At 42.1% G+C, this 27033-nt stretch overlaps 1 protein-coding gene across 5 annotated transcripts in view; it reads left to right on the top strand.

The window, feature by feature from the left end:
* Nucleotides 1-8472: 8472 nt before the first annotated feature.
* Prps2 (phosphoribosyl pyrophosphate synthetase 2) overlaps nt 8473-27033 on the top strand; it is a 37891-nt gene continuing 19330 nt past the window's right edge. Inside the window, exons 1-2 of one of the 5 annotated variants that reach the window (XM_035449801.1) lie at nt 8473-8757; nt 17033-17216. In XM_035449801.1, coding sequence (XP_035305692.1) covers nt 8636-8757; nt 17033-17216 — 306 coding nt within the window. In that variant the 5' untranslated portion in view covers nt 8473-8635. Of the gene's footprint in view, nt 8758-8993; nt 9303-17032; nt 17226-27033 lie in introns of those variants that run through there. The other 4 variants (XM_027431828.2, XM_027431829.2, XM_027431830.2 and 1 more) reach the window with 4 other exon arrangements.

Here is a 27033-nt window from a genome sequence, read left to right as displayed (position 1 = left end):
TACTTGTCTTGCCTCCATTCCTCCTCTGTGTGAATTATGCATACTGTCATCCTGTATCCAGCTATCCACAGCCAAAAGAGGCCACCAAACTCCTTGTATTTGACCTCATTTCCAGAAGTGCCTGACACAGCTCACATGAAAATGATAGTCTCATTAATACCGTCAGATTTCATGGAATAACCAGAGATATTGGTGTCATTCTACCTTCACCTTGCCTCTCAAGGAAACTTATACTTTAATGAACAATTTTCATGAAAATCAGTTACTTTGAATGTAACAAAAATAGATATCACTGGAATCTAATGAAAATTTTCACTTAGTTTTTTCAGATTTTTATTTGAGGGACTTCATTTTGGCCTTACCAGTTTTTATATATTGGGTATGTTTTAAGCAGTTATAATTTAATTTCTTTATTCATTGAAAATTTCATACATGTATACAATTGAATTGATTTTTGCTCACTTTTGAATCATAGTAACTGACACAAACTGGCATTTTCATCCTTTTAATCTATTCCTTTCTTTGAGATACCTAATGAAATATATCCTGGTTCACATGCCATCCATTCCTGCCACAGAACTTGAATCAACCAGACTTCCAAAGAAAGCAGAATCCTTTAAAGATAGTATATAAACTGTGCTGGGTTAAAAAGTAAACCTACATTGGGCTTTTCTAATCCAAACCAAATATTAGGGTAATCAACTGTCACCAGAAGAGAAAGGGAAGCACCTTACTAAGCAATTCCAGCTAATACCTGCAGATAGGAAGGAATGGCAGGATTAGAAAGTTTGCTCTTCTGGGGTGGGGGAGTGGTAGTTCAAAGTAAGCTTCGCAATGGAAAGAAACTGGTTGTCACCGCATGAAAACCAACAATGGATTTAACTGTCTGTAACTGCAGGAGAGTTTTATGTGTTGTACTGTCTGTGTGATCATGGTGTTGGTGACAAAAATAATGTTTATTCTGTCTTAGTTACTTTTCTATTTCTGTGATAAGATGCTTCAACCATGGACCATGGCAACTTATAGATGAAATAGTTTGATTGGGAGTACATGGTTCTACAGAATTAGAGTTCATGACTATCATGGCTGGGAGTATAGCAGCAGGCAGGTGGGTGGGTAGGCATGGCAAAGACTTACTAGCTGAGAGCTTACATCTTGATCCACAAGCACAGTACAAGGCAGAGAGCACTAACAGGAAATGATGTGGGTGTTCCCTAGTGAAACACTTCCTCAAAGGCTATAATGCTTTTTTAATTAATTTTTATTTAAATTTAAAACAATCTTATTTTACATACCAATCCCAGTACCCTCTCCCTCCCCTCCTCCCATTCCGCCCACCAACCCCCCATCCACTCCTCAGGGAGGGTGAGGCCTCCCTTGTGGGATCATCAAAGTCTGTGTCTATGTATGTCTCTCTTAGGGTCCTTCTTTTTTCCTAGCTTCTCTGAAGAAGCCATCCTGAGTGAGGAAACCCAGATACAGGAAGACAAACATGGTATGTACTCACTCATAAGTGGATATTAGACATAGAGCAAAGGATAATCAGCCTATAATCTACAACCCCAGAGAAGCTAGGAAACAAAGAGGCCTCTAAGAGAGACATACAAGGCCATAACTCTTGATCTCTCCTAAACACTTCTAACAACTGGGGACCATGTATTCAAACATATAAGCTTATGGGAACTGTTCTCATTCAAACTACCACAGTATCTTTGATTTTAACAACTTTACTGAGATACAGTTGATTTGCTATCCAATTTACCAAACTAAAATATAAAATTTAATGGCTGTTAGCCCATTTGCAAAGTTGGCACCATGATTAATGTGTGTGTGTCACATCTTCATCTACCAAGTGATGGAAATACAGGCTGATTCGAACTTTGGTCCTCATGCTTACTCAGCAAACCCTTCACTGTCATCTGTCTAGCTTTTCATTTATGTTTATTGCTGAATAATAGTCTATTGAATGGTGTCTTGATTAGAGTTTCTATTGTTGTGAATACACACCATTACCACAGCAAGTCTTATAAAGGAAAACATTTAATTGGGGTGGCTTGCTTACAGTTTTAGAGGTTTAGTACCTTATCATTATAATGGGAAGCATGGCAGCACACAAGCAGACATGGTGTTGAGCTGAGAGTGTTACATCTTGCAGGCAACAGGAAGTCAACTGAGACACAGGGTGGTATCCTGAGAATAGGAAAGCTCAAAGCCCACCCCCACAATGACACACTTCCTCCAAGAAGGCCATACCCATTCCAAGAAAGCCACACCTCCTAACAGTGCCACTCTGTATGAGATTATGGGGGCAAATTCATTCAGACTCTCACAAATGGTTACATGATATTTCATTTATATGCTCATGGTGGTCACTTGTTGCTTTCCTCTTTTTTGTATTTGAATCATGCCGTGTAGAATATTCATGTAAAGTGTGAGAGTGCCTGCTTTCAATTATTCTAGGCATATCCCAGTAAGTGGGATTGCTGGCTTGCTGGATCATACAGTAACTCTGTGCTCAATGCTGACGGAGCAGCAAGGCTGTTTTCCAAAGTAAATGAACCTTTTAGCATCCCTGCAAGCTGTATAGCAGTGTTTAAGTAGTTCCACATGCTCACCAACATATGAGATTAACTGTCTTTTTGATTATTGCTACCCTACTGGGTAGCTTAGTAGTCGTTTGCAGGGTTTTTTGCCTATGTATTTTCCCATTGTTTAATAGTGCTGAGTTTTAGATAAGTTTTATGCCTGCACCAAAATGAAGTAAAAAGGTAGACCCCTCACATACACACAGCTTTCATCACACTCAATACTCCACACTATAGTTCATGAACTTCTGTAGCATATCATGGTCAGAGTTGATGCTAGAATCAAGTCTTGAGGTGGTACCATCTGTGAATTTAACAAATATACAAAGACACATATCCACTGTAAGTTTTCCCACCTTAAAATTTTCCTCTGTTTCTTCATCCTTCCTTTCCCTCAAACCCTAGGAAGATACTGATTTTCTCTTACTGTAGTTATAGTTTTGTCTTTGTGAGACTGTCATGCAGATTGATGATATTCACTTGGTAATATGCATTTGAGTTTCATCCTTGACTAATTTTTCAATACAGTGCCTCATGAATTCCATGGTCATCTCTGTCTCACAACATAACCAAACCAGGCAGTGAACTTCTGATCCTCTTGCCTCCATCTCCCAAGTGTTGGGACTATAGGTATGCCTGTTGTGTGATATTGGGGATGGAACTCAGGGCTCCATGCTTGACAGACAAGCACTTCACCAACTTCACTGCATCCTCAACTCTGTTATCCACGTTTTTTCCTGGTTTAATGATCTATTTTCTTTTATCCACAGATGGTATTCCATCACCTAGACATATCATAATTTACTTAGCCTTCCACCTACTGAAGACTATCTTAGATGTTTCTGAGTTTTACCAAGTAGAAACAAATGAACAAAGCTTTTGTAAAAATCCATTTGCAGGCTCCTTTGCCCACTTTTAAACTGAGTTTTTTTTTGTTTTGTTTTTGAGTTGTGATCATTTTTCCATACCATAGTCTAGATATAAATTCCTCATGACATACAGGATTTGTAAGCATTTTATCACTCTTTGAGTTCTCTTTTACTTCCTTGACGCAATCATTTGCAGTACAATTTCTTCTTTATTTCAGTTTCGATTTCCAATTTATACATTTTTGTAGTGGCAGCTGCTTATAATTGTCATGCCATGTCAAAGAAATCATTGCTCGAGCCATTGTCATGAAGACTTGTACAGGTCTTCTTTCAAGGCTTTCAAATAATTTGACCTCTTCCATTGACGTCTTTTATCTACTTGGGAGGAATGTGTATGGTTTGATAGTCTGTTACGATAAATCTTTCCGCCACTCACTTGAGTTCTGCTCGCTGCGTTAGGGCCCCAAATAATACACAGAGACTTCTATTAGGTACAAATGCTGCTTGGCCAATGACTAGGATTTCTCATCTGTTAGCTCAGTCTTAATTATCATAAATCTATATATTTTATAAGACTTATCTTATTTAGGATGCCTTCCATTGGCGTCCTCATCCTGGGATCACATGGTGACTCTGGAAGAAGAGAGAAGGGCCCACTTCCTTCTTGCCCTTGTTTATATATGACTCTCCCAACCATGTCACTTCCTGTGGATCACCACTTCTTTACTACATTTCCCAGAATCCTCCTTAACTCATAGTCCCACCTAACTTGCTGCCTCATTGGCCAAACAGTACTTTATCATCCAATAAGACAAACACATACACAGAAGCACTTCCCCCATCAATGGTCTTATCTTTTTTATAGATTCTAACTAAAGAATAGATGGAATGAGTGAATATCTGAAGAAACTGGAGGAAAATTTGGCATCAACTCCATTGGGAAAAAAATTTGTAATTAGTAACTAAAAAGTAAACACATAGAAATTAAAACAAAAAACCCACTGAATTCCAAATGAAAATGTCACTAATAGAGGAATAAAGTTGAAACCACTTTAGGATATGCAGGGGCAAGGTATGCAGAGTGTGTGTGCAAGTGCTCATATGTGGTGTGCATGTATGTATACAGAGGAGGACTTAAGGTGTCTTGGTCTGTCACTTCCTCTTTCTCCCCTTGAGACAATGTCTCTGAGCCTGGAGCTTGAGTGGCAACCAACAATCCCAAGAGTGCCTCTTGTCTACTCATCCAAGCCCCAGAACTATGACAGGTGGCTACATTAGGTTTTTACCTGCCCTTTACCTGCTGTGCTGGAGATCTAAACTCATGTCTTCAAGCATACTCAGAAAGCTCTCTTACTAACTTGGCCATCTTCCCAGTGCCCACTTAGGTTATTTTGAAAAGTCTTTGTAGATAAACCTCAGTGTTTTATCATTATATCTGCATTATTTTCTAAGAGAATTGACTTGTCATGGGACCTTGGCTTTGAGTATTCTTTGAAACTATAACTGAAAGGCAGCAGCCACTAGTCATCTCTTGCTGTCCAGCATTTCCGATGTGGAAGACACATTCCAAGTGGCAATGAGTAATTTATAGATATAAAACAAACATCACAGTTTGAATGACTGCAACCTACAAGACAATGAACATCTCATTAATCCCTTCATGTTGATTAGATGTTGCAGTATACTAATTTGACTATTTTGTATTAAATAATGTGTATTATTAAAATGACTGCACCAGTTCCTTTGTGCTATTCTCAAAATGTGAATTATCTATGATGCTTGTAGTATATGCACTTGGGGCAACCCTGTTCTAAATTGAAAAAGAATGTTCTGGAACACTCACATTCTGATTCCTTTGCTACTTTTGAATATCCATGCAACTTTGAGATATTTATTCCATATATTGGTCCCAGGTGAGAAATAAATTCATTCAGCAAACATGCAGAAAACTAACTACATAAAAAGAAATCAGATAGATTAAGTAGAAAATACAAGATAAACCTGTCCTCAAGTTTTAACGTTTGATTCTTTAACCCATTTCACTTTTCCTCATTCATAAGTGCAGTCACATATTAACAATGGAAATTTTCACTATTTCAATTTTCCCATGAATATGTTGATCTTAAAATACTGATCATTATGTAATATGAGTAAGGACTGAAAACCCGTATGCACAGAGTGTGTAGTCTTTGTTTCTGAATTTAAACAGTGAACACAGTCTATGCTTTCCTCGAGCCCCTCTCCCCATTCAGGAATGAAGTTCCCAGGGGCAGAACTTTGGTAGACCAAATGTGCAACTCTTTCATTCATTCATGCCACATTGACTCTGATCTTGACCATATGACTTGCTTTGGGCAGCAGGATATTAGCAAGCAAGATACAAGCAGAGTGTTAATCTTTGCTCACAAGGCTTATCTTATTTTTAATTAATGTGTTGGTGGAGTACAAGATGAATGTCATTACATTTCCATTCATGTATTCTTTTATTCATTTGTCATTGAGGTTTGTCTTTTTGGAAGACTCCTTCTTGCAACTCTGAAGTTACATTGTGAGGACGTCTGAATGGCCACCAGGAAAAGGCCGCATAGAGGAGGAATGGACGAGGGGCTCACTCAGACAACTTGTTCTCAACCTGGAGTCATTTTGCCCTGCCAGGAGATATTTAATTGTGTCTGGAGACACTTTGGTTGTCACAACAGGTGGAGAGGGGCTACTGGTTTCTCATGGGTTGAGACTGGGGGTGGGGAATGCTCCTGATCCTATACATACAGGAGAGCACCATAACAAAGAATCAGCCAGTCTTTCGGTTGTGCTGAAGCTGAGAGACAGTTGTAGATCAAGGTTTTCCCACAACCTGCCTCCTGTGGATCAAAGACAAAGGTGCTTGGGAGAGAAAGTGTTCACACAAAATCTAGTGTTCTCTTAAGCCTGTACATTTCTCAGTGATAGCTCTGGGCACAGCCTGCTTCTTGGGATAATTTTTGACTCTTAATAGTATCCTCATCAATTGGAAGCACAGTTTGCCCTTGTACACCCAATACTCAAGCATAGTCCCTCAACAAGCATTTTCCTTGTCATACCAATACAGATAATTCATCTCACGCTACTATCAAGGTCACAATTTAATCTGAACTTCTAGAATCTCATCTATGAATTAACATTTTTTTGTGCTCCACCAGTTTGGTTATCAAAGAATCCTAGGACCCCCACACTGATCAGAAACTACTTTTCCCCCTGATAAGAGCATGCATATATTTAGAGAAATGTCATGATTAATAAATTCTATCCATGAGACAAATATTTAAGGACAGAAAAATTACAGTAACTTTGCTGGTAGTAAATTTTATTAGGTGAGTTTAGGTATAATTATGTTAACAGATTCATTCAATAAAATTTTTAGACATATGGTTGGGTATGAGTATAAATTTCATCTCTATGGTAATTTATTATGCAAATTTAATTATGGATAAAGTCATATGCCACTCACCATGTGGAATGTTTTGTGAAATACATCATGAGGTGAATTCATGCTCCGGTAAGCATTGTAAGCATTATAGAGTATACATAAATGAACCAAGACAGCTATAACATCATTAAATAATATAATCTTAATGATATGGTCTGTCATCTGAATCTTTATGCAGCACGTGACTAGGTGTAGCTTAAAACCCACAGTAGGTAGATTGTTGCTGCTTCAGTTGTTTTTGAGACAATGTCTCACTAGGTACCACAGGCTGGCCTGGGATTTTTGATCGGCATCTTAAACTCCCAATTGATGAGCTTACTTACATCATCACCTTGGCTTAAAAAGTGCAATAGGAGATACACACCTTTGTAAACAGAATGAAAAGGGGCAGGTAAGCAGGTCATTGGAGTTTCAAAAGAAACACTTTTATAAATCCAGTTTGCTTGGGTTTTGACAAACAGAGCAGACTGGCCTTGAACTCACAGAGATCCACCTGTATCTGCCTCCAGAATGCTGAGATTAAAGGTCTGCATCACTATGGTTTACATCCAATTTGCAAAGTACTAGAAAGGATCCAGATTTTAAATATCCAAGGATATGAACAATCTCCCTAATCACAGTAACACAGGAAGTACCTTTAGAGTGGGCTACAATTCAGCTGCAAATGGCCTTGGCTGTGGATGACAAGTCAATTCTCTGTAGACATTAATAGAGCCCAAGAGACAGAGTGTTGTGAAGGGAGCCAGAGCACCAGCCTATCTACATAAAATGAGGACTCCAAGCCCATTGGGTGGAGTCAATGGGCCACCTGAAAACAGGTTTTCCCCCCTTGCACTTGAGCTTAGGGCTCAAATGGTGGCTCACATTAATGGTTCCTTCAAGGAGCAACACACTTAACTATTAGGAACCAGACGCTAAAATTTTCAGGCTTCGTGGACCAAGAGGCAAAACAGAAGATTTTGCGTAGGCATTTATATAATATGGAAGAAAACGAATTTTCAGCTATTAATGGAAAATCGAAAACAAAGTAGTATTTGAGATAATTTTTCAAAATACACGTCTAAATTAATGAGAAAGGGAATTCTCGTTGGTGGGAAACTCTTTTGCCTAGTCCAGCTTCAAAGGTAGTGTACACCGTCACACAAAGTGAAACACGCTTCACTCTCAGGTGCAAATTCAGGCCGCTGTGTGGGTCTCTCCCACATGGACGCTGGGTGCACTTGAACCCTAAGTATAACCTCTGGGTTCTGAGCTTCCGGGTTGAAAGGCGAGACACCCCTATGGCCCCTTGCCGCAATCGCTCGTTCTCTGTGCCCACTCCATCTGATTCGTTGATGTCCCCACTTGAAAGCAAGTCAGAGAGGTAAAGTGAAGTACATCGCGTTCCCCTCCAAAACAATCGCACCTGGGTAATTCTGGGCCACCCAGAACTTCACAACCTGCTGCCCAGCCTGCGTGGGCAGAAGCCGCTTCCCAACACCCTCCAGCAACTAGTCCGCTGCTCCTCCTCCTCCTCCTCTCTCTCTCTCTGGCTCCTCCCCCAGCTCCTCCCCTCCCCTAGGTCCCGCCGCCGCGTTTTCCCGCTCCACCAGCAACCGCGGGCACCGCCGCAGCAACAGCAGCGCCAGCGCCAGAGGCAGTAGCAGCAGTAGCAGCAGTCTGCGTCGCTGTCGCTTTCTCTTTTGCAGCGTGCCCCTCAATCCCCGCACATCACCATGCCCAACATCGTGCTCTTCAGCGGCAGCTCTCACCAGGACCTGTCGCAGCGCGTGGCCGATCGCCTGGGCCTGGAGCTGGGCAAGGTGGTTACCAAGAAGTTCAGCAACCAGGAGACCAGGTGGGAGTCACATCGGGGCTGAGGCAGGAGCCATCGCATGCCCGGGCCACCTCCGAGGGCGCTGCGCTCACCCTTCCGGGGCGGGACAGCAGCAACGCGGCGGCTTCAGAGCCACCGCGGCTGCGCCCAGGGAGAAAGAAGTCCAGCAAGGGAACCCCCCCCCCCCGTCACCCTGGAGTCTCTGCGCGCTGTTGTCCCTCTGGTGGCCCGGCCTCCAGCACCCTGACTTCGGCGACCTGTCGACCCCCTAGGCACCCCAAGCCCCTCTTTTGCGCCTGGTGTACTCAGTCCGGAAGGGCGACATCGGTGCAGTCACAGCGTGTCTGAAAGAGTGGGCGCAGCCTGTGGGCATCACATCGGTGCCGGGAATGGTGGGGGCAGGGAGACATCTGTGGATCCGCCCGCCCCAGTTTCCGACTCTGTCAGGCGAAGCCCCAGACTTGAGCTTGGTCGAAAAACTTCTGCACAGGTCCGGGGCACTGGGTTTACCTGGGGAACTTTCGAACTTCCAGCCGCCGGCGATCAGAGTGCTGCCAGCTGCTCAGGTGACTTTCCCGAGCAGCCTGTGTGTTGAGCACTGCCTTATCCAGAAGGGTGGGTTTGTGTGAGAGTTGGAAAGAGCCTGTGAACGCAGGACGCACGTGTTGGGCGCCCCTGGGCTTCCTTTAACTTTACTGCATCAAATGTCGCGAACTAATAGCTTCTTTGTGTTTATGGAGCTCAACTGCTTACAGCCAGCCGCCAGACCCTAGTTTGGGAAAAATTCCACCCATTTCACACGTGAGCAAGAGGTGGTCACCAGTATTCAGTGCAACCAGGCAGGCAGTAGCCCTCCTCCAAAAGTGGACTGGGGTACTCCTTGTCCCAAGGGAGACCAATTTCTTTTCCTCATTCTGTTTAACCCAGGTAACCAACTATGCAGTGCACAGTGAAAGATAACAATTCTACATTTTATGTTTGGCAAGGTTAGGGTTCCAAAAGTTTACAGAAAAAAAATACACACACACCATTCTCCATATTTACAAAAAATTAATTAAATGGATCATAGACAGAAATGTCAAATCTAAAACTTTGATGTTTCCAGAAGAAAGAAAATCTTGACGACTTTAAGTCAATCGAGATTTTGTGAAGTTGGGGACATTTTTTGTTGTTGTTTTATTTTGGTTTTCTGAGACTGGGTTTGTCTATAGTATCTAGGAGCGTGGTGAATTCATGTGTAGCCTCCGGCAGGCCTCACACTCTCAGACCCCTGCCCCTACTCCCAAGTATTAGAATTACAGGTATCTGTGGGACCAGACCCAGCTAAGAGTCAGGCTAATATCGATGGCAAAGATAATCTTTTTCTAAAGGCTGTGTGCTTCACATGTGACCTTTTCTAGGTGGTAAACTCCAGTTACACACCTTGGATGATAATAGGAGGAGCAGATGGCAGATGTTATTACTGTGTAGACAACTCAGGCTAAGAATGTTCCTTTGGGGTTGGGGATATAGCTCAGTTGGCAGAGTTGCTTGCCAAACATGCATGAAGCCCTGGATTTGGTCCCTTGTACTATATCAAAACAGGATGTTGTAGCATACACTACAATCCCAGCACTTGCTTGGAAGAATCAAGAGAAGCAGGGATTCAAAAGCATCCTTGGCTGCATAGGGGGATTGAGATCAGCTTAGTTAAACATATAAAGGTCACTTTGCCTTTGTTTGTTTGTTCTCAGTATTGAGGATGGATCCCAGGTCCTTGTGCATGCTAGGCAGGAAGACTCAACTACTGAGCTACATCCACAGCTCCCTTTGTAGAGTTTAATATATGGAGGTTTCTGGGACTTTGGAGAAGAATGGAGCTAGGTTTGAATATTGCAGGATTTTGTCAGTCCTGGCCAAGTTTCAGCAGCTCTGAGAACACTAGTAGAATAAGCGTCTTTGTTCAGAAGGTGTTGTCATGTAAATAAAGGAGACATTTCTGGATGGAGGGAGTAGGTTTTGAAAGTAAGTAAGGCTACTCTTCCTTGTTATCTCAGTGCAGCACGATTCTTTGCTGGTGAGCACGGCTACTCCAGATGAGTGCCTTGCTGGGTTAGTATTGGATTTCTGCTACAAGTCCTATATGGGCTGTTGGGTGAAACTCACTGGGATGTTCAAATGCAATTGTTCATACATTTATTTGAAATAGAAAGCAGACTTGTTTTTATTTAGTTTGGCTCTCTTTTAACCAGGTTTGACCATTAGAAATCATAAGGTGTCCAAGACTCCTCAGCTCTGTGTTATGTTTCTTGTGTTTTGTTAGTTGGGCTGGGTTTTTCTTTTATTTGTTGTGGTTGTTTTGTTGTTGTTGTTTTGTTTTGTTTTGTTTTGTTTTTTTTTTTTTTTGCTTTTTGCTCTCTTTGTGTCAAGGTCTCATGTAGCCTAGCCTGGTCCAGAGCTCACTGTGTTGGTAAGTCCAGCCTTGAATTCATGGTCCTCCTGCCTTCACCTCCCAAGTGCTGGGATTGCAGACATATACAATACCTAGCTACATTTTATGTTTCTGTCCTCTATAAGAATTTAGAAGGAACCAGGCGTTGGTGGCGCACGCCTTTAATCCCAGCACTCGGGAGGCAGAGGCAGGTGGATCTCTGTGAGTTCGACACCAGCTTGGTCTACAAGAGCTAGTTCCAGGACAGCCTCCAAAGCCAAGGAGAAACCCTGACTCAAAAAACCAAAAAAAAAAAAAAAGATTTTAGAAGGTTAATGTGCTAACTGTTCTTTCTCATGGTCTACACAGTGACCGAGGTTGATTTTTACACACAGTCTTCCAAGTGAGTGTTCCTGTTTAGCTGTAGAGATGAGAAAACAAAGGGCAAAAGCAAGAGAAAATGGATTCAATTTATATAAGGTACTGTTTCCTCAGTGCCTCTTGCTGAGTGAGGAGCAGAAGTCCGGATGCTGTGTCCTGGGCCTCAGCACCTCAGTTCCGAGTTTTCTTAAATGCTACATAATGAGACAAGCACACTTCCACTTTCACCTTCTCATCTCCACATTGTTTCCATTTTGCAGGGAGAAGTGTAACCCAGCTTCTCTTCTGACCCCAGAGAACCCTCCATGACCTGGAGGACACTGTTCATAATGGTATCCCAGGTCTCTTGTAGTATTTTATCCTGGTTAATTTCTTGCTATAGGGTCCTTACCTGAACCATGGGACCCAGTATTCTGGTTACTGCCATTGAACAGATCACCCAGAACTCAATGACTTAAAGCAATCTGTTTATTTGGCTCCCAGACGTGAAATTTGTGCAGGTCAGAGCAAGGTAGGTTTGTTTCTGTCCCTACTGGTGGCACCTAGGGTGGGTAATGAGGCCTTGCTGCTGTGTTTGGCTGGCTGTTGCCTGGATGTTTGGCTAAGAACCACTCCATGGGGCTGCTTGAGTTCGCTTCTAGCCCAGAAGCCATGTTCCAAGAGGTTAAGTTTCAAAACACAGGAAGTAGTTAAGTACCAGTCTATAAAGTCCTAGCCTTAGAAGCTGGCATGCCATCACTTCTGTAATATTGTATTGGTCAAAACCCTGTTAGGTCGAGGGAAGGTCTAGGAAAGAGACTTAGATCCTATGCCACAATAGAGTCTTTAAAAAATGGTCAGCCATCTTTTAAATTACCCCAGCCATTCAGCATTGCTTCAGTCTTCTTGTCAGAGGATCTTTTGTCCTTGAGCTGATCCATGCAACCCATTAGAGACCTTTACTACAGATTGCAGTGGGGATGTCTTCTTTCTAAGTAGAAGCAGAACTGGCTTTGGAAGAAATGTTGCCATGGTGTTTTCTGTGCTCCCCTGGACTGCTAGTCACAGGAGGATTGCAGTTCCTTGGTGAGGAAAGGCAGGCCAAAGAATGTGATCTTGTGGGGATAAACAGTCACAAGACCAGGAGTTGGGAAACTTTCTGTAAAGAGCCAGATCGTAAATATTTTAGGCATTGCCAGCCACATGTTATCCCTGTTACTGCTGTGCCTTACATGTCTATACACTACAAGTTTGCATAGGTGAACAGGGCTGATGATGTCTTTGGACTTTTGATCCTCTTTTCTCCACTTCCCAAATACTAGGATGACAGGTGTGTGTCACCATATCTGGTTTTACCTACTGGTGGGGACCAAACTCAAGGCTTCATGCATATTGGGCAAGCACTCTATCAAGCTAAGTGCCAGTCCCCTTTCAATTTTCTATATACCCCTCAGCCCTGGGATCTTGAGACCTTCCGAAACAGAGGCTCTCTCTGATTTACTTTACTCATCACATCTCTTTCTACTCTTATAGTCTTCCTCTTCCAATTTGAAGGTCAGCTGTGATCACATGGAACAAATTTAAATAGTCAAGTGTGATCTTTCTGGGTTTTGGGGGGTAAGTGTGGGTTGGAAACAGCGTTTCTCGGTGTAGCTTTGGAGCCTGTCCTGGAACTTGCTCTGTAAACTAGGCTGGCCTTGAAATCACAGAGATGCACCTGCCTCTGTCTCTGCCTCTGTCTCTGCCTCTGCCTCTGCCTCTCTGCCTCTGCCTCTCTGCCTCTCTCTCTGCCTCTGCCTCTCTGCCTCTCTGCCTCTCTGCCTCTCTCTCTGCCTCTCTGCCTCTGCCTCTCTGCCTCTGCCTCTCTGCCTCTGCCTCTGCCCCCCCCCCCGAGTGCTGGGATTAAAGGTGTGCCCCACCACCACCGTGACCCTTCAGTTTTAAGATAAGCTCGTTAGCATGCTTGATTCCATCTGCATATACATATCCCTTGCCATATAATCTAACATATGCAAAGGATTAGGGTATCGATGTCTTTGGGGGTATTTATTACTGGGACTACCAAACCACTCTTATGGGGGCTGCATTTTGTCAGTCCCTGAGCTATATAATACTTGCCTTCCAAATTAAATCAGCCCTATCCTTGATGTAATTATGTTACATTTTAAATTATTTGTGTGTATGTATGTGCCCATAAATGCTATGACACATGTGGATGGCAGAGAACAACTCTGAAGAATCAGTTCTCTCCTTGCACTTGTAGAGGTAGGATTTTTCTTCTTTCTGTCATGCTATGTACCCCAGGCTAGCCCACGAGCTTTTGGGTGTTTCTTTCCTGCTGCATTGTCCAGACTTGCTGGGCCCCAAGCTTGGAAGTGTCTATCTGGTCCAAGCCTCAGACCTCTATGTAGGAGTTCTTTGGTTGCAGATGCATTCCAGATTAAATTAGCCCTATATTTGATGTAATTGTGTTAATCCAATAGTTGGAACATCCAGCTTCTTATGTGGATTCCAGGGAGTGAACACAAGTTGTCAGACTTGTGCTGTATCTGTTTTTGTCTACTAAGCTACCTCATTGGCCGAAGAATTGTGTTCATTCTTTAGCACTCAAAATAACGAGACAGATTTCAGTCTCTTTCTGTTCCTTTCATCTTGTGTTTATAGTATACTCTTAATGTCCATAACAGAGAGCCTTATGCAGGAGAGTGGTCAAATATCAAAACTCATTTTCAGAGCCCAGCATGGTGGCACATGCCTAAATTCTAGCACTTAGAAGATGGAGGAAAGAGCAAGAGGAGTTCAGAGTCATCTTGCCTGGGACTCTAAGTGTGTGCCACTACACCAGATTCTGATGATGTATTTTTAAGTAGCTGTATTCAGGTAGACACAGTGAAGTTTTCTGTATTCATTTTTCTAGTATTCGGGATGGAACCCAGGGTTTCGTGATTGTTTATGCAAATACTCTACCACTGAACTCCATTCATAGCCCCAGTTTTCTGTATCCTATCTCAAGATAAGAAGTTACACAGAAGCACAATGTTCCAAATATATCAAATCGTTCCGACTATTGGAACAGGATTGCCATTTTAAAACAAGAGTTCTATCAGAGCTGATCTAATTCTTTGTTCTCTGATACTCTGTGAAGGATGTGCCAGAGTATATGATATGATGTTTTCCTACTCTGTTTGGCAGCCAGATAACATGGATGGACTGACTTTCCAATGCTAAATACCCCAGGTTCTGTAACTTTAAGTCCAGACATTTTTAGACACATGGTTTTCAAAATGTTGGCTATTACTAACTCTCCAGGAGCTACAGGATGACAACTAGCAAAACAAGGAAGTATGCCATAAACAGATACAGAAAATGACCAATGGAGAGCTGCAAAGAGGTGTCAAGAATCCCTATGGCAGCTGGGCCATTCATGTCATCCAGCTGTGAGTAGGATATTTTCAGAATGGAAAAGTGGAGATGGACTTGAAGACTGACACTGGGAGATTGAAATTGTTACTGGGGTGTGGGAAGTGGGAAGTGAATATATAGTAAATAGAAAATTCACCAGAGAAAGCCTAAGGTAAAACACACAAACACACACACACACACACACACACACACACACACACACACACACACACACACTGAAACTTGAAACTTGTGCATGAAAGAAAAATATGAACATGAACATTGGTTTTATTTTACTTCACAACTCAGCTCTGATCATCATGGACAGAGTTCAAATGTAGCAGTCAATCTTTAGCTTGAATACTGTTCTGTATTGACATGATGGTGAGGTGGGAAGCATTCATCTGTGTGATGGAGAAGAGAGGAAGAGATGTTAAATCCTCATCTTCTATACTAAGAAGTCAATACCTGGTGCCTAATGAAAAATCAAGACTCAAATCTTGAATGGTAGCTGGAGACTTGAAAATAAATCTCTCTCTAAAAAGACATCTAATATTGAAACTGGTTGTCTCCTGGCTGTTTAACTGTTATAAGCCTTACAGAATGTGTGTGTGTGTGTGTGTGTGTGTGTGTGTGTGTGTGTGTGTGAGAAGAGAGAGAGAGAGAGAGAGAGAGAGAGAGAGAGAGAGAGAGAGAGAGAGAGAGAGAGAGCACTATTTCTCTGTAGTCCAGGCTGGCCTGGAATTCAGGAATCCTCTTCATTCAGCCTCCCAAGAACTGGGATTATAGGTGGAACTACCATATTTTGATCATGATTTGATTGTGTCTCTCTCTCTCTCTCTCTGTGTGTGTGTGTGTGTGTGTGTGTGTGTGTGTGTGTGTGTGTGTTTTGTATACATGCCTCCAGAGTATCAGATGTCTTTCTCTACTTTGTGAGATAGGACTCTCACTGAACCTGGAGCTCATTTATTCGGCTGGATGGCTGGCCGGCCAATGAATTCCAAGGATCTACTGTATTTGCTCTCCCAGATCTGGGGTTATCCATGTGTGTGCCACTGTACTTGGCTTTTTTTAAAATGTTGGTTCTGGAATGCCAAACTCGGGTCCTCTATGCTTGTGCACATTACCAACTGACCATCTCCCTGTGATTTGAATTTTTAAGACAATATCCATGCTTAATAATAATAGAAAAATCACCACAAGGAATTATCAGAGAAGGCCTGAAACTTAGAAAGGTTCCTTGCAAGGTAAGCTCTTTTCTGGCCTATGGAAACTTAGCTCTAACAGGGATTCCCACACCATTCTTTGGTAAGAATTGGCTTGTTTTGTGTGAACTATTAACAGCCAGGAAACAATGTGGCTTACACTGAGCTCCCGCCCACCTGGTGCAAAGCTAGCATTTTGGTATGCACTAGGCAGTGGGTGACTACATTGACCAGCTTCCAATAAAAATTCTATGCCCTAAGTCTCTACATCTACCCTAGTAGGTAGCTCTTCCCACTGGACACTTTGAACTGGACTACTGTGACTCCCCTGGGGGAGAATGCCTGGAAGTTCACACCTGGATTCCCTTGTGTACTTTTCCCTTTGCTGATTTTGTTCTGTGTTCATGCCATATCATATGTAACAGTTAGGATTGTGACTCTGTGCTGAGTCCCAGGATTGGACCTGCTCGATTGCTGAAGTTGGAGATAGTCTCAGAAAGTCTTTAAGACCTTGATATTAACCAGTGCTGTGATAGCTGATTGTTAGTTGTCAACTTGACAGAATCCAAGATCACCTGGGAGATGGGTCTGTGAGCCAGCTTGTGGGAAATTGTCTTAATTGTGTTAACTGAGGCAGAAATGCTCACCCACTGTGCATAGCACCATCCCCCAGGCTGGTCCCCAGACTCTGGAAGTGGGAAAGAAGCAGAAAAGCAGCATAAATTTGTACTTTCTGCTTTCTGATTGAAAGTACAGTGTGAACAGCTGCTTAGAGGTCCCTCCATTTTAACTTCCCAGCAGAATGGGATATACCTTGAACTGTGAGCCAAAATAAGCACCCCCTCCTTAAATCACTTTTCCAGAGTGTTTCTGAACAACAGCAAGCAAAGAAAGCTAATATGGCATTGTTCTTTTGTAGTGTTGAGATTGGTGAAAGTGTGAGAGGGGAAGATGTCTATATCATCCAGAGTGGCTGCGGGGAAATTAATGACAACCTGATGGAGCTACTCATCATGATCAACGCATGCAAGATCGCATCCTCATCCAGGGTAACTGCTGTGATACCCTGTTTCCCGTATGCCCGGCAAGATAAAAAGGACAAGGTAGGCGAGGTGTGTCTTGCCCTAGAATCCTGCTGTGCTCACCACAGTTTCCTTACATACTGCCTTCATTAGGCTACCCAGAATTATTGGCTTTCCTGTTCAATAATCATGTAAATATGTGCCCTCACCTTGTCTATTTCAGATCTGTCATTGACCCCACCACATGTATCAACACAGGCAATGTATGTATTCAAAGGTATTCAAATACCATTATCCTTCTCGTGATGGAGTTTTGTAAGGTGATGGATAGAGCTAAATATACACATTTACATACACACACACACACACACACACACACACACACACACACACACACACCTCAATGAATACAGGTGAACTGAAGACCATCCAAATTATCTCACAGCTTTTCATCAAGGTGAGGACTCCAGTTTCAATATTGTGTTCTTGCAAGTGGTTTCTGTTGTAAGACAAGGGGCCATAGCGTGTCTGCATTGTTACTTCCAACTGCATGTGAATCCACAGTGCCCCCCAAATTAATTAAAATCAATCTTCTCTCTCTTTTTAACCTTGTAAAGAGGACAGCATTAATATTGCTTATTATTTTAGCAAAATTCCCATTAGCGGAGGAGCCATAAGTTTCCAGGAGAAGCTGAAGAAAAAAACAGTTGTTCTTACCCTTTATGACACATCAGAAAAGTTGAAATTGAAGCAAATATTGAAGGAGCCTATCTTGGTTGGTTGGGGTACTATCACAAATTACCATGAACTGGGCAGATTTACAGAGCAGGAAATTATTCTTTAGAAGTTCACAGACCAGATGTCTGAGGTCAAGGTGTGTCAATGCCATGCTTGTTCCAGGGCCTCCTCCAACTCCCAGACATTCAGGCTTCTCTTGGCTTCAGTCTCTTTCTTTGTCTTCAAGACACTTCTCTCTATGTGTGACACTGTCACTGAATTCAAGGCCATCCTCATCCAGGATGATATCATCTTATGTTCCTTTTCTAATTATATCTGCAAGAATGCTACATCCAAGTGGCATTAACAGGTTCTGGAGGTCAGGACAAGGACATATCTTTTTAGAGGTCTTCAATCCACCACAATTTCATCCAGCTTCCTCTAAGACCCTAGGGTAGAATCTTCCCCACTTTGACCAGCTCCTGGCATTCCTTCATTGTGGCTACATACTTTCTGCCTCTGTCTTCTATGCCATGGCTTCTCCTCCAGTCTCTACTTCTATCCTTTATAAGGACACTATAATTGCATTTGGGGCCACTCTTATCCAAAATGACCTTATCTCCATATCTTTACATTAATAGCATCTGCAAAGACCTTTCTACAGAGAGATCCCATTCCAAACTTGTAGGCCAGTATGAATTTGGAGAGACAATATCATTCACTTCATGGTAGGGATGACTTTCAGAAAAGCACACAAGATTCCCATGGATTTAAAAAAAAAAAAACAAAATAAAATGATAACCTGTATAAGCATGAATCCTTGTACTCCTTGAATTTTAATAACAACATCTTCAGGAATGATTTCCAGAGTCTGTGCTGAACATAGCTAGTCACTCAGTATTTCACTAAAATGTGATATGAAGAATTCCATTCAACACTTAAGACGTGATTTACCATATATGGGTAGAAAGAGTTAGCCAAGGTTTTCTATAAATGACTGGTTTTTCTTACAGCTACTCAACTGTGTCCCTCAAAAGCAGAGCTAGAGGACAATATATAAATGACAGATATAGGGAGGAGGAGGGTAGACAGAGATGGTGGGGTAGCTTCTAGGTGAGACTGATCAGTCTGTAAAGCACGCATGTGTGAAACTGTAAAATAAATCAGAATTCAGATTTATTTATAGACACGTGTCACTTTCTATTTTATATGCCCTGAAACATTATTTTCATTTCTCCCCCAATCATTTAAAAATGCAAAAGAAACTTAATAGCTTATAAACAGGACCCAAGCATGTAGCAAGTTAGTTTTGGTCTACAAGCCGCACTTTGCATTAGAGTACTGCTTAGTTTTATAGTCAGTTTTATGTTAGTTTAAGTAAAGATCTGTGCTGAGTGACTTATAAAATAAAGGGTTTATTTAGTGAGGCTGGAAAATCCAAATAGCTCGACTCTGGCATCCCAGCAGGTGTTCACAATATGGCAGAGAAAGGAACTAGCAATATGGAGAAGAGATATGTGCGAGCAAGGATAAAAGAATGGGAATGGAGCAGCTTTATTCTTTTTATAAAAACCCACTCTTGTAGGAAGTTGCTCACTGAGACGGTTTATTTTATTTGTCCACTTAACACAACCTAGAATCACCTGAGAAGAAAATCCTAATGAGGGATCATCTAGGTCAGGTTCCTCTGTGGGCATGTCTTTGGTTACATTAAATCATGTCACAAGACCCAGTGTGGAAGAGGCAGCACCATGCCTTTGGCTTAGGTTCTGGGTTGAATGAAAGAAAAATGAGCTGAATGTAGTAATTCATACATTCATTCTCTCTGTTCCTGACTGTAAATGTGAGTAGCTCTTTGAAGTCAGTTCCCCCTCGAGTTTCCCAGAATGGTGGACAGTATCCTAGAATTAGGAAGCAATTAAACCCTTTCTCCTTTAAGTTGTCTTTTTCAGCGTGTTTTACAACAGCAACAGAAATGAAACTAACTGCCAAGGTGTTTGTCAGTATGATTAATTTAAATTAAGTTCATTTCATATAGGTTTTATATTTTGTGTTTGGCTTAGGAGATAATGTTGCATTGTATCTTCTTCAGTAATTTTTTTCCTTACAAGGGTCCTGTCTATTTGGGGTGGGAGGCATTTGTTGGAACTCCAGATTCTTCTTTCAGAGATACAAATATTGAGACACATTTGGTGGTTGTTGTTGATATAACTGATACATGGTAACATTTTCTCAAGTGGCATTTGCTAATGTCTCTTCTTGCTTTTATTCCTAATTTATGATAAATTAGCCCTGCCTGCCACTTTCCCCTTGCATTTCAAGAAATATGTTGGTCCTTTGGCCTCTGTCCCCTGACAGCCAGCACTGCCACCATCCACTGTGCCAGCAATAAGAGCTCTAAGTGTTTCTTACAACACCAATGACTTTGTTTGTTGCAGTTTTTTACATTTAGTGTGGGGATGAGTTTGGGTGTGTTTGGGTATTTGGGTGCACATGTGAAGGTCAAGACAACTTGTGGGCATTATTTGTCTCCTCCAACATATGAGTCCCAGGGATTGAGTGAACACATGTCATCAGATTTGCTGACAAGCACATTTACCAACCAAATCAACTTATCCCACCTTCTCTCACCCCAAGTGGCTTTGTTTTTCAGAGCTTCAGTTGTGACCCGCTATCTATCAGTTCCCCTGTTGTTAGACATTTAGATACATTTTTCCATATGGGGCCATTTTGAACATGTATCCCATGCTTTTCCAAACTTAGCTGCTAACAAGACCATCATCAATAGGGGAGGATATGATGAAGTTTGCAGGACAACGAGTACAGGTCAGGAAACTGACCCTTACTGTTAGAGAAGAGAAGCAACCATAGCAGTGTTTTATTTCTTAGCACCCCTGCAATAAATGACTACAAATGGGAATAGCTTTAAAAAGCAGCAGTGTAAGCTGACCTGAACAAGGGGGAACTCTTGGTCCCCAGACTGATAGCTGGGAAACCAGCATGGGACTGATCCAGACCCTATTAACGTGGGTGTCAGTGAGGAGACCTCGGAAATCCATGGGGCCTCTTGTAGTAGGTCAGTACTTATCCCTAGCATAGGAATGGACTTTGGGAGCCCATTCCACATAGAGGGATACTTCCTGAGCCTAGACACATGGGGGAGGGCCTAGGCCCTATCCCAAAGGATATCACAGACTCTGATGACCCCCTATGGATGGCCTCACCCTCCCTGGGAAGCTGAACGGGTATATGATAGGTAGGGTTTTAGTTGGGGGTGGCAGGGGAGGAGGGGAGGTAGAGGGAACTGGGATTGACATGTAAAACAATCTTGTTTCTAATTCAAAGAAAAAAATGGTTAAAAAAAAAGCAGCAGTGTATTCTCTGATAACTCTGAAGTTCAACAGTCCCAAATCAGGCACCAGCATTCCTAGTTACACCAATGGATATTAAATGAAGTCATTGATGGATGGGGTGAACATTTTGCTGGCTTGGTTAAGCTTTGACATAGTGTAGATAGGAATATCATTGATCACTTCCAACAGGACATTCTAGAGCAGTGGTTCTCAACCTTCCTAATACTGTGACCCTTATGTTGTGGTGACTTTAACCATAAATTATTTTTGTGGCTGCTTCATAACTGTAATTTTGCTATAGTTATGAATCATATTATAAATATCTGATATGCAGGATGGTCTTAGTGACCCCTATGAAAGGGTCATTTGAGCCCCCAAGGGGCCACAACCCATAGGTTGAGAACCACTGCTCCAGAGATTAAAAGAAAGCCTAAGGCTGACTGTGCCAGGAAACAGTATCCACTCCTCACACTGTTATTAGCAAGTCTGATACATGGCTACTATTGTATAGGTATGTAGCCTGAACTGCCTTTAAGGAGGCCAAGACCCATGCATTGTTCTGGAGCCGTGACTTCCTTTCTTTTATTTATTTTTTTTTAATTTTGTGCTTTTGGGAGGAGGGGTCCTTTTTTGGTTTTTCAAGATTGGTTTTCTCTTTGTAGCACTGGCTGTACTGGAACTCACTGTGTAGACCAGGCTGGCCTTGAACTCACGGAGATCCTCCTGCCTCTGCCTCATGAGTGCTGGGATGAAAGGTAATATGCCACCTGTACCTGGTGACTTCCTTTATTTTAATCTCTCTCTCTCTCTCTCTCTCTCTCTCTCTCTCTTTCTCTCTCTCTCTCTCTCTGTGTGTGTGTGTGTGTGTGTGTGTGTAGGTTAGAGGGTACCTTTGTGGAGTCAGTTTTCTCCTTCTACCTTTATGTGGGTCCAGCTCAGGCTTGCATAGCAAGCACCTTCACCTGTGAGCTACCTGACGCCACCCGCCAACCATGACTTCTGATGGATCTGTGTAGTCAGTGTGACTCAAACTATAGTGAGGGAACAATTTGGTTCTCTCATCCAGAATCTGTTAATCTGTTAACCTGTCATTCAAGGTGTCCCATTTGCATTCTAGAAAATTCTAACAATTGACTTCTTCCCTCGGGGAACTCAGCTTAGCTTGGTGCTGGGAAACTGCTTGCTGGGTGAGGGCAATGAGGACTCAGTGGGAGAAATAAGAAATGACCAGAGCCCGGTAGTGTACTTCATTTCTTAGCCAAGTGCTACCATTTTCCAGTGGCTGGGACTGTAAGGGCACCAACCATGATTTGAGATGGAGGAAGGTACTTCTATTTTTTTCTTCACTTAAGGAGGTAGAAAGCCAGGTGGTGTCTGAATGTCATAGAAAGCCATGTGCCACACATAATCTCTGGACCTAGACAGAGTGTTCTTGTTGGCTACAGGAGGAGCTCTGGGCAGCCCTCCCAGGCTGCCTATTGTTCTTTTCTCTTCCTTTGGGACTGTATTGCCCATAACATCTAATGGCACAGAGAAATTCTGTGTAATTGCCTCTACCAAGAAGTACCTGCTGAAAAAGCCCAGAAAACTCTTGGGACTTTAAACCATCTTCCAAACTTGTTCTGTGTGTGTTTTTACCCTTTACCCTCTATCTGTGGAGTACTTTATTTAGCTTTGATTTGTAAGTACCAGAACCCAAGGGCAGCTTCTCACAGGAAAGAAACTGTTTCATAAATGACCACTTAACACAATGGAATATTCACACAGGAAAGTGATGATTATGTCACAGTAATTGTCAAAGGCTTGATGTAAGCTTTGCAATGAAATAGGCTCAGCTTTGAATTCCAGTACCATTATTCACCCCGTTTGCCCTTTGTAAAAGTTACTTAAACTCTGTACCTTCAGTGTCCTCACCTATATTCTGAGGACCATCTTAGCCTCTATGGATGAAGTTTCTGGCCTAGTATACACTAATGGACAAGTTTTCCGAAAAGAAATGTGTTAATATTTGGGGCTTTGTAGCTAGCCCATTGGATGGTTATTGAGACAGCTCAACTTCTACCATTTTAGTGTAGAAATTGCCATCACCAATATTCAAATAAATGAGTGTGACTGTGTTCCAAGGGTACTTTATTTATGCCCACTGAAGTATGGATTTTATGTCACCTTCAAATGTTACAAAACCTTATTTTTGTCTGTTTTCCAAGTGAGGAGACCACCCCTAGGCCCAAACCAGGTATCAGGCAAGTCTAGCCCATGAGCCAACGTTTGCTGGCTCCTTTAATTGCTAATTGCTAGTTCTCTTCCCTGGAGAGAACAGTGGGTTGTGAGCCAGTCAGGGGATAATTACTTCTAAGAGAGTGAAGGGCTGTCAACTTGGATTTTTTTCTTCTTCTTTCAGAATCATTTGTAAGGTCAGGTTCATATTTCAAAGATAAAGCAATCGACACAAGTCCCTGTAGTCTTGTAATCTCTCTCTCTCTCTTTCTCTCTCTCTCTCTCTCTCTCTCTCTCTCTCTCTCTCTCTCTCTCTCTCTCTGTGTGTGTGTGTGTGTGTGTGTGTGTGTGTGTGTGTGTGTGTGTGTGCATGCAAGTCCTGTACACTTCCGTGTGCATGAGTAGGAGCATGAGCTCAAATACCATTCTTCTGGTGAGCTCCAGGGTATATGTTAGTCCCCACCTACTCTACCCGTGTGTGTGTGTGTGTGTGTGTGTGTGTGTGTGTGTGTGTGTGTGTGTGTGTGTGCATGCAAGTCCTGTACACTTCCGTGTGCATGAGTAAGAGCATGAGCTCAAATACCATTCTTCTGGTGAGCTCCAGGGTATATGTTAGTCCCCACCTACTCTACCCAGCACAGGGATTACAAGCACTCGTTACCACACCACAGCATTTTGATGTGGACTCTGGGCTTGAGCTCATATTCTCATACTTGCAAGGTAAGTGCTGCACCTGCTCTTTAAATGTCACACTGATTTTTCTCTCTATAGACTTGGGATGGTTTAAATGAGAGTGTCCCCTGTAGGTTCTTGTGTTTGAATGCTTGTTCTGCAGTTGGTGGAACTATTTGGGAAGAATCAGGAAATAGGGCCTTGTTGGAGGAGGTGTGTCACTGGGTGTGGTCTTTGAGGTTTTAAGAGCCCCGGTCAGGCCAGACCCAGTGTCTCTTTATACTTCCTGGTTGTGAGTGAGGTATGCTTTCAGCATTGCTGCAGTGCCACACCTCCCACCTTCTGCAATGTCCTTTACCATGATGGTCATGGATATACCTCTAAAATTGTTAACAATCTGCCAATTAAATGTTTTCTTTTAAAAGTTCCCTTGAAAGCCATACTATAGACTCTGAGGATCTGGTACAGACCTGTGTTGGCCCTATGCTTGCTGCTTAAGTCTCTGTGAGTTTATATGAACTTTAGTCATGTTGATTTAGAGGGCCTTGTTTTCTTGGTGTCCCCTCTAGCTCTTTACTCTCGCTCTGCCTCTTCTTCCATAGGGTTCCCAGAGCCTGAGGGAAAGATTTGATGAAGACATTCCATTTAGGGCTGAGCATTGCAAGGTTTCTCCCTCTCTGCATTATGTCCGGCTGTGGGTCTCTGTATTTGTTCCCATCTGCAGCAGGAAGAAGCTTCCCTGATGATGGCTGAACAGGGCACTGATCTGAGTTTAGCAGAATATCATTACAAGTATATTTTTCTTTTTTTGGCCAGTATTATTTGGTTTTACCCTAGGTCCCTGGGCTAAATAGTCACAGGTTCTTAGTCAACCAAGTGTCACCTGAGAAGAGAGAGATTATTTCTGGAATTCTCAAAGAAACAAAAAATTGCAGTATTTGAGCCTGACCTTGAAGGATCAACCACATAGGTATAGAGATGAGTTGAGCATGTGAGACAAGGCCATGGAATTCTCTAGAGAGAGAACAGACCCAGTCTACTTGGTAGGGAAGGACACAGAATCAGAGGCAAGGGACAACAGTTTGAATTGGCTACAGCCAGATAGACCAGGGTTCTCAGGATATTAAAGCAAAACAGAATACCATACAGGAGAGTTGAAAAATGAAAATGTAAGTTATGATATAAAGTTAGTATGGAAAAAACCAAATCAAAACAAAACACACACCTTTTTAAAATAAGAAAAAGAAAGGCTGGAGAGATGGCTCAATGATAAAGAGTACAGGTTGCTGTTGCAGAGGACCTGGGTAGTTCAGTTCCTAGCACACAAGGTGGTTCACAGTCATCTGAAACTTTATTTCCAGGGGATCTGACATCCTCTTCTGGCCTCTGAGAGCACTGTATGCACATGGCGTGCAGACATACAGCCAGGCAAAATACCCACACATCTAAAATTAAAAAAAAAAAACTCACAAGAAAAGCACTTCTCCTTTAACCTCAGCACAATAGAGACAGCACCAGGTGAATCTTTGTGAACTTCAAAGCCAGCTGTTCTACACAGCAACCTCCATTACAACGAGGGCTCCATATAGAGATACGATCTCAAAAAACAAAAAACAAGAAATACTTCCCCATAGTTTCATTTTCTCAAAACTCTGGTAATTTTAGGGGTGTTTTCTCTGATTTTTTTATGTGTGCGTAATTAATGTAAAATTAATATATTAAGGAATATGTTTACATATTAATTACATTGTTTATATACTCTTTATTGATTATATTTATGAATGGATACACTTTATATATGTATGTATGTATGTATACATACAGCAAGGTAAGATGTATTTTTGTAAACAACAGGGTGGTGTTTTAAAGGAAATAAATATAACATTAACATTTCCATACAACTTTTTTCAAATAACTTATTTTTTTCTTATTTACCTGTATGTCTGTGTGAGGGTGTCAGATCTTGGAGTCAAAGACAGCTGTTAGCTGTTATGTGGGTGCTGGAAATTGAACCCAGGTCCTCCAAAAGAGCCATTGGTGCTCATAACCACTGAGCCATTTCTCCAGCTTCATACAATTTTATGATTGTATTTTCTTTTTTGTGGCTTGTGTATAAGCATGCAATGCTGTTAGTAACTGATCTCTGCCTACATCATGTCTGGACTATGTCTAATGATATCTGTGTAGTCTTTTTGGTTGCTTTGATGTGGACTTTTTCATTGCCCGTGATTTATGATGTGGAAAATAAAGCTATAAAGAAGTTAGGTAACTTTAGAAAAGGTGTAATGACAATGTATTTGTTTCTCTGAATGTTCAATTCCCAGTTTGTTCTTCATTTTATTTTTGTTTGTTACTGTTGCTGTTGAATTTGTAGCAGGGCTAGCTTTCATCTGTCAGGGCATGGCACTTCTTTCATAGCTGGACTTCTTTGATGCCTGGATGAGCTGTTTGATGTTGTTTTGGCCCGGGAGACTTCATATATTTCATTGTTTCCTTCTAGAACACTCTTCTGCTAGCATTGGCTAGCCTTGCCTTAAAAGTGGTCTCTTATACCATCTTGTTGGACGTCTTCGTGCTTTCTTACTATTTGATTTACAGAAATTGTGATGTCACATGCATACAGTTTGACTTTATTCCTTTAATATTTATGTTCTACTGTAGTGTCAGGTAGCATGGCTTCACAGTAGGCTGGAGGTAATAGTTTAGTTGGTAGAGGGCTTGCCTGAGATACAGGAAGCTCTGGGTTCTAGCCCTGCTATCACAGAAATTGAGCTTGGTGGCACATGCCTGTCATCTTAACATTCAGGAGGTGGAGGCAAGAGTATCAAAAAGTTCAAGGTCATCCTTGGCTACATAAGTGAGCTCAAGACCAACTTGGGCTATATGAGATCCAGACTTAGTAACAAACAATAGTATATATTCACTAACCAAATGCAATG

The sequence above is a fragment of the Cricetulus griseus genome, chromosome X, assembly GCF_003668045.3.
Source record: "Cricetulus griseus strain 17A/GY chromosome X, alternate assembly CriGri-PICRH-1.0, whole genome shotgun sequence".
Taxonomy (NCBI): domain Eukaryota; kingdom Metazoa; phylum Chordata; class Mammalia; order Rodentia; family Cricetidae; genus Cricetulus; species Cricetulus griseus.
The sequence above is the reverse complement of the archived record's forward strand: the minus strand, read 5'-3'. Positions and strand labels throughout refer to the sequence as shown.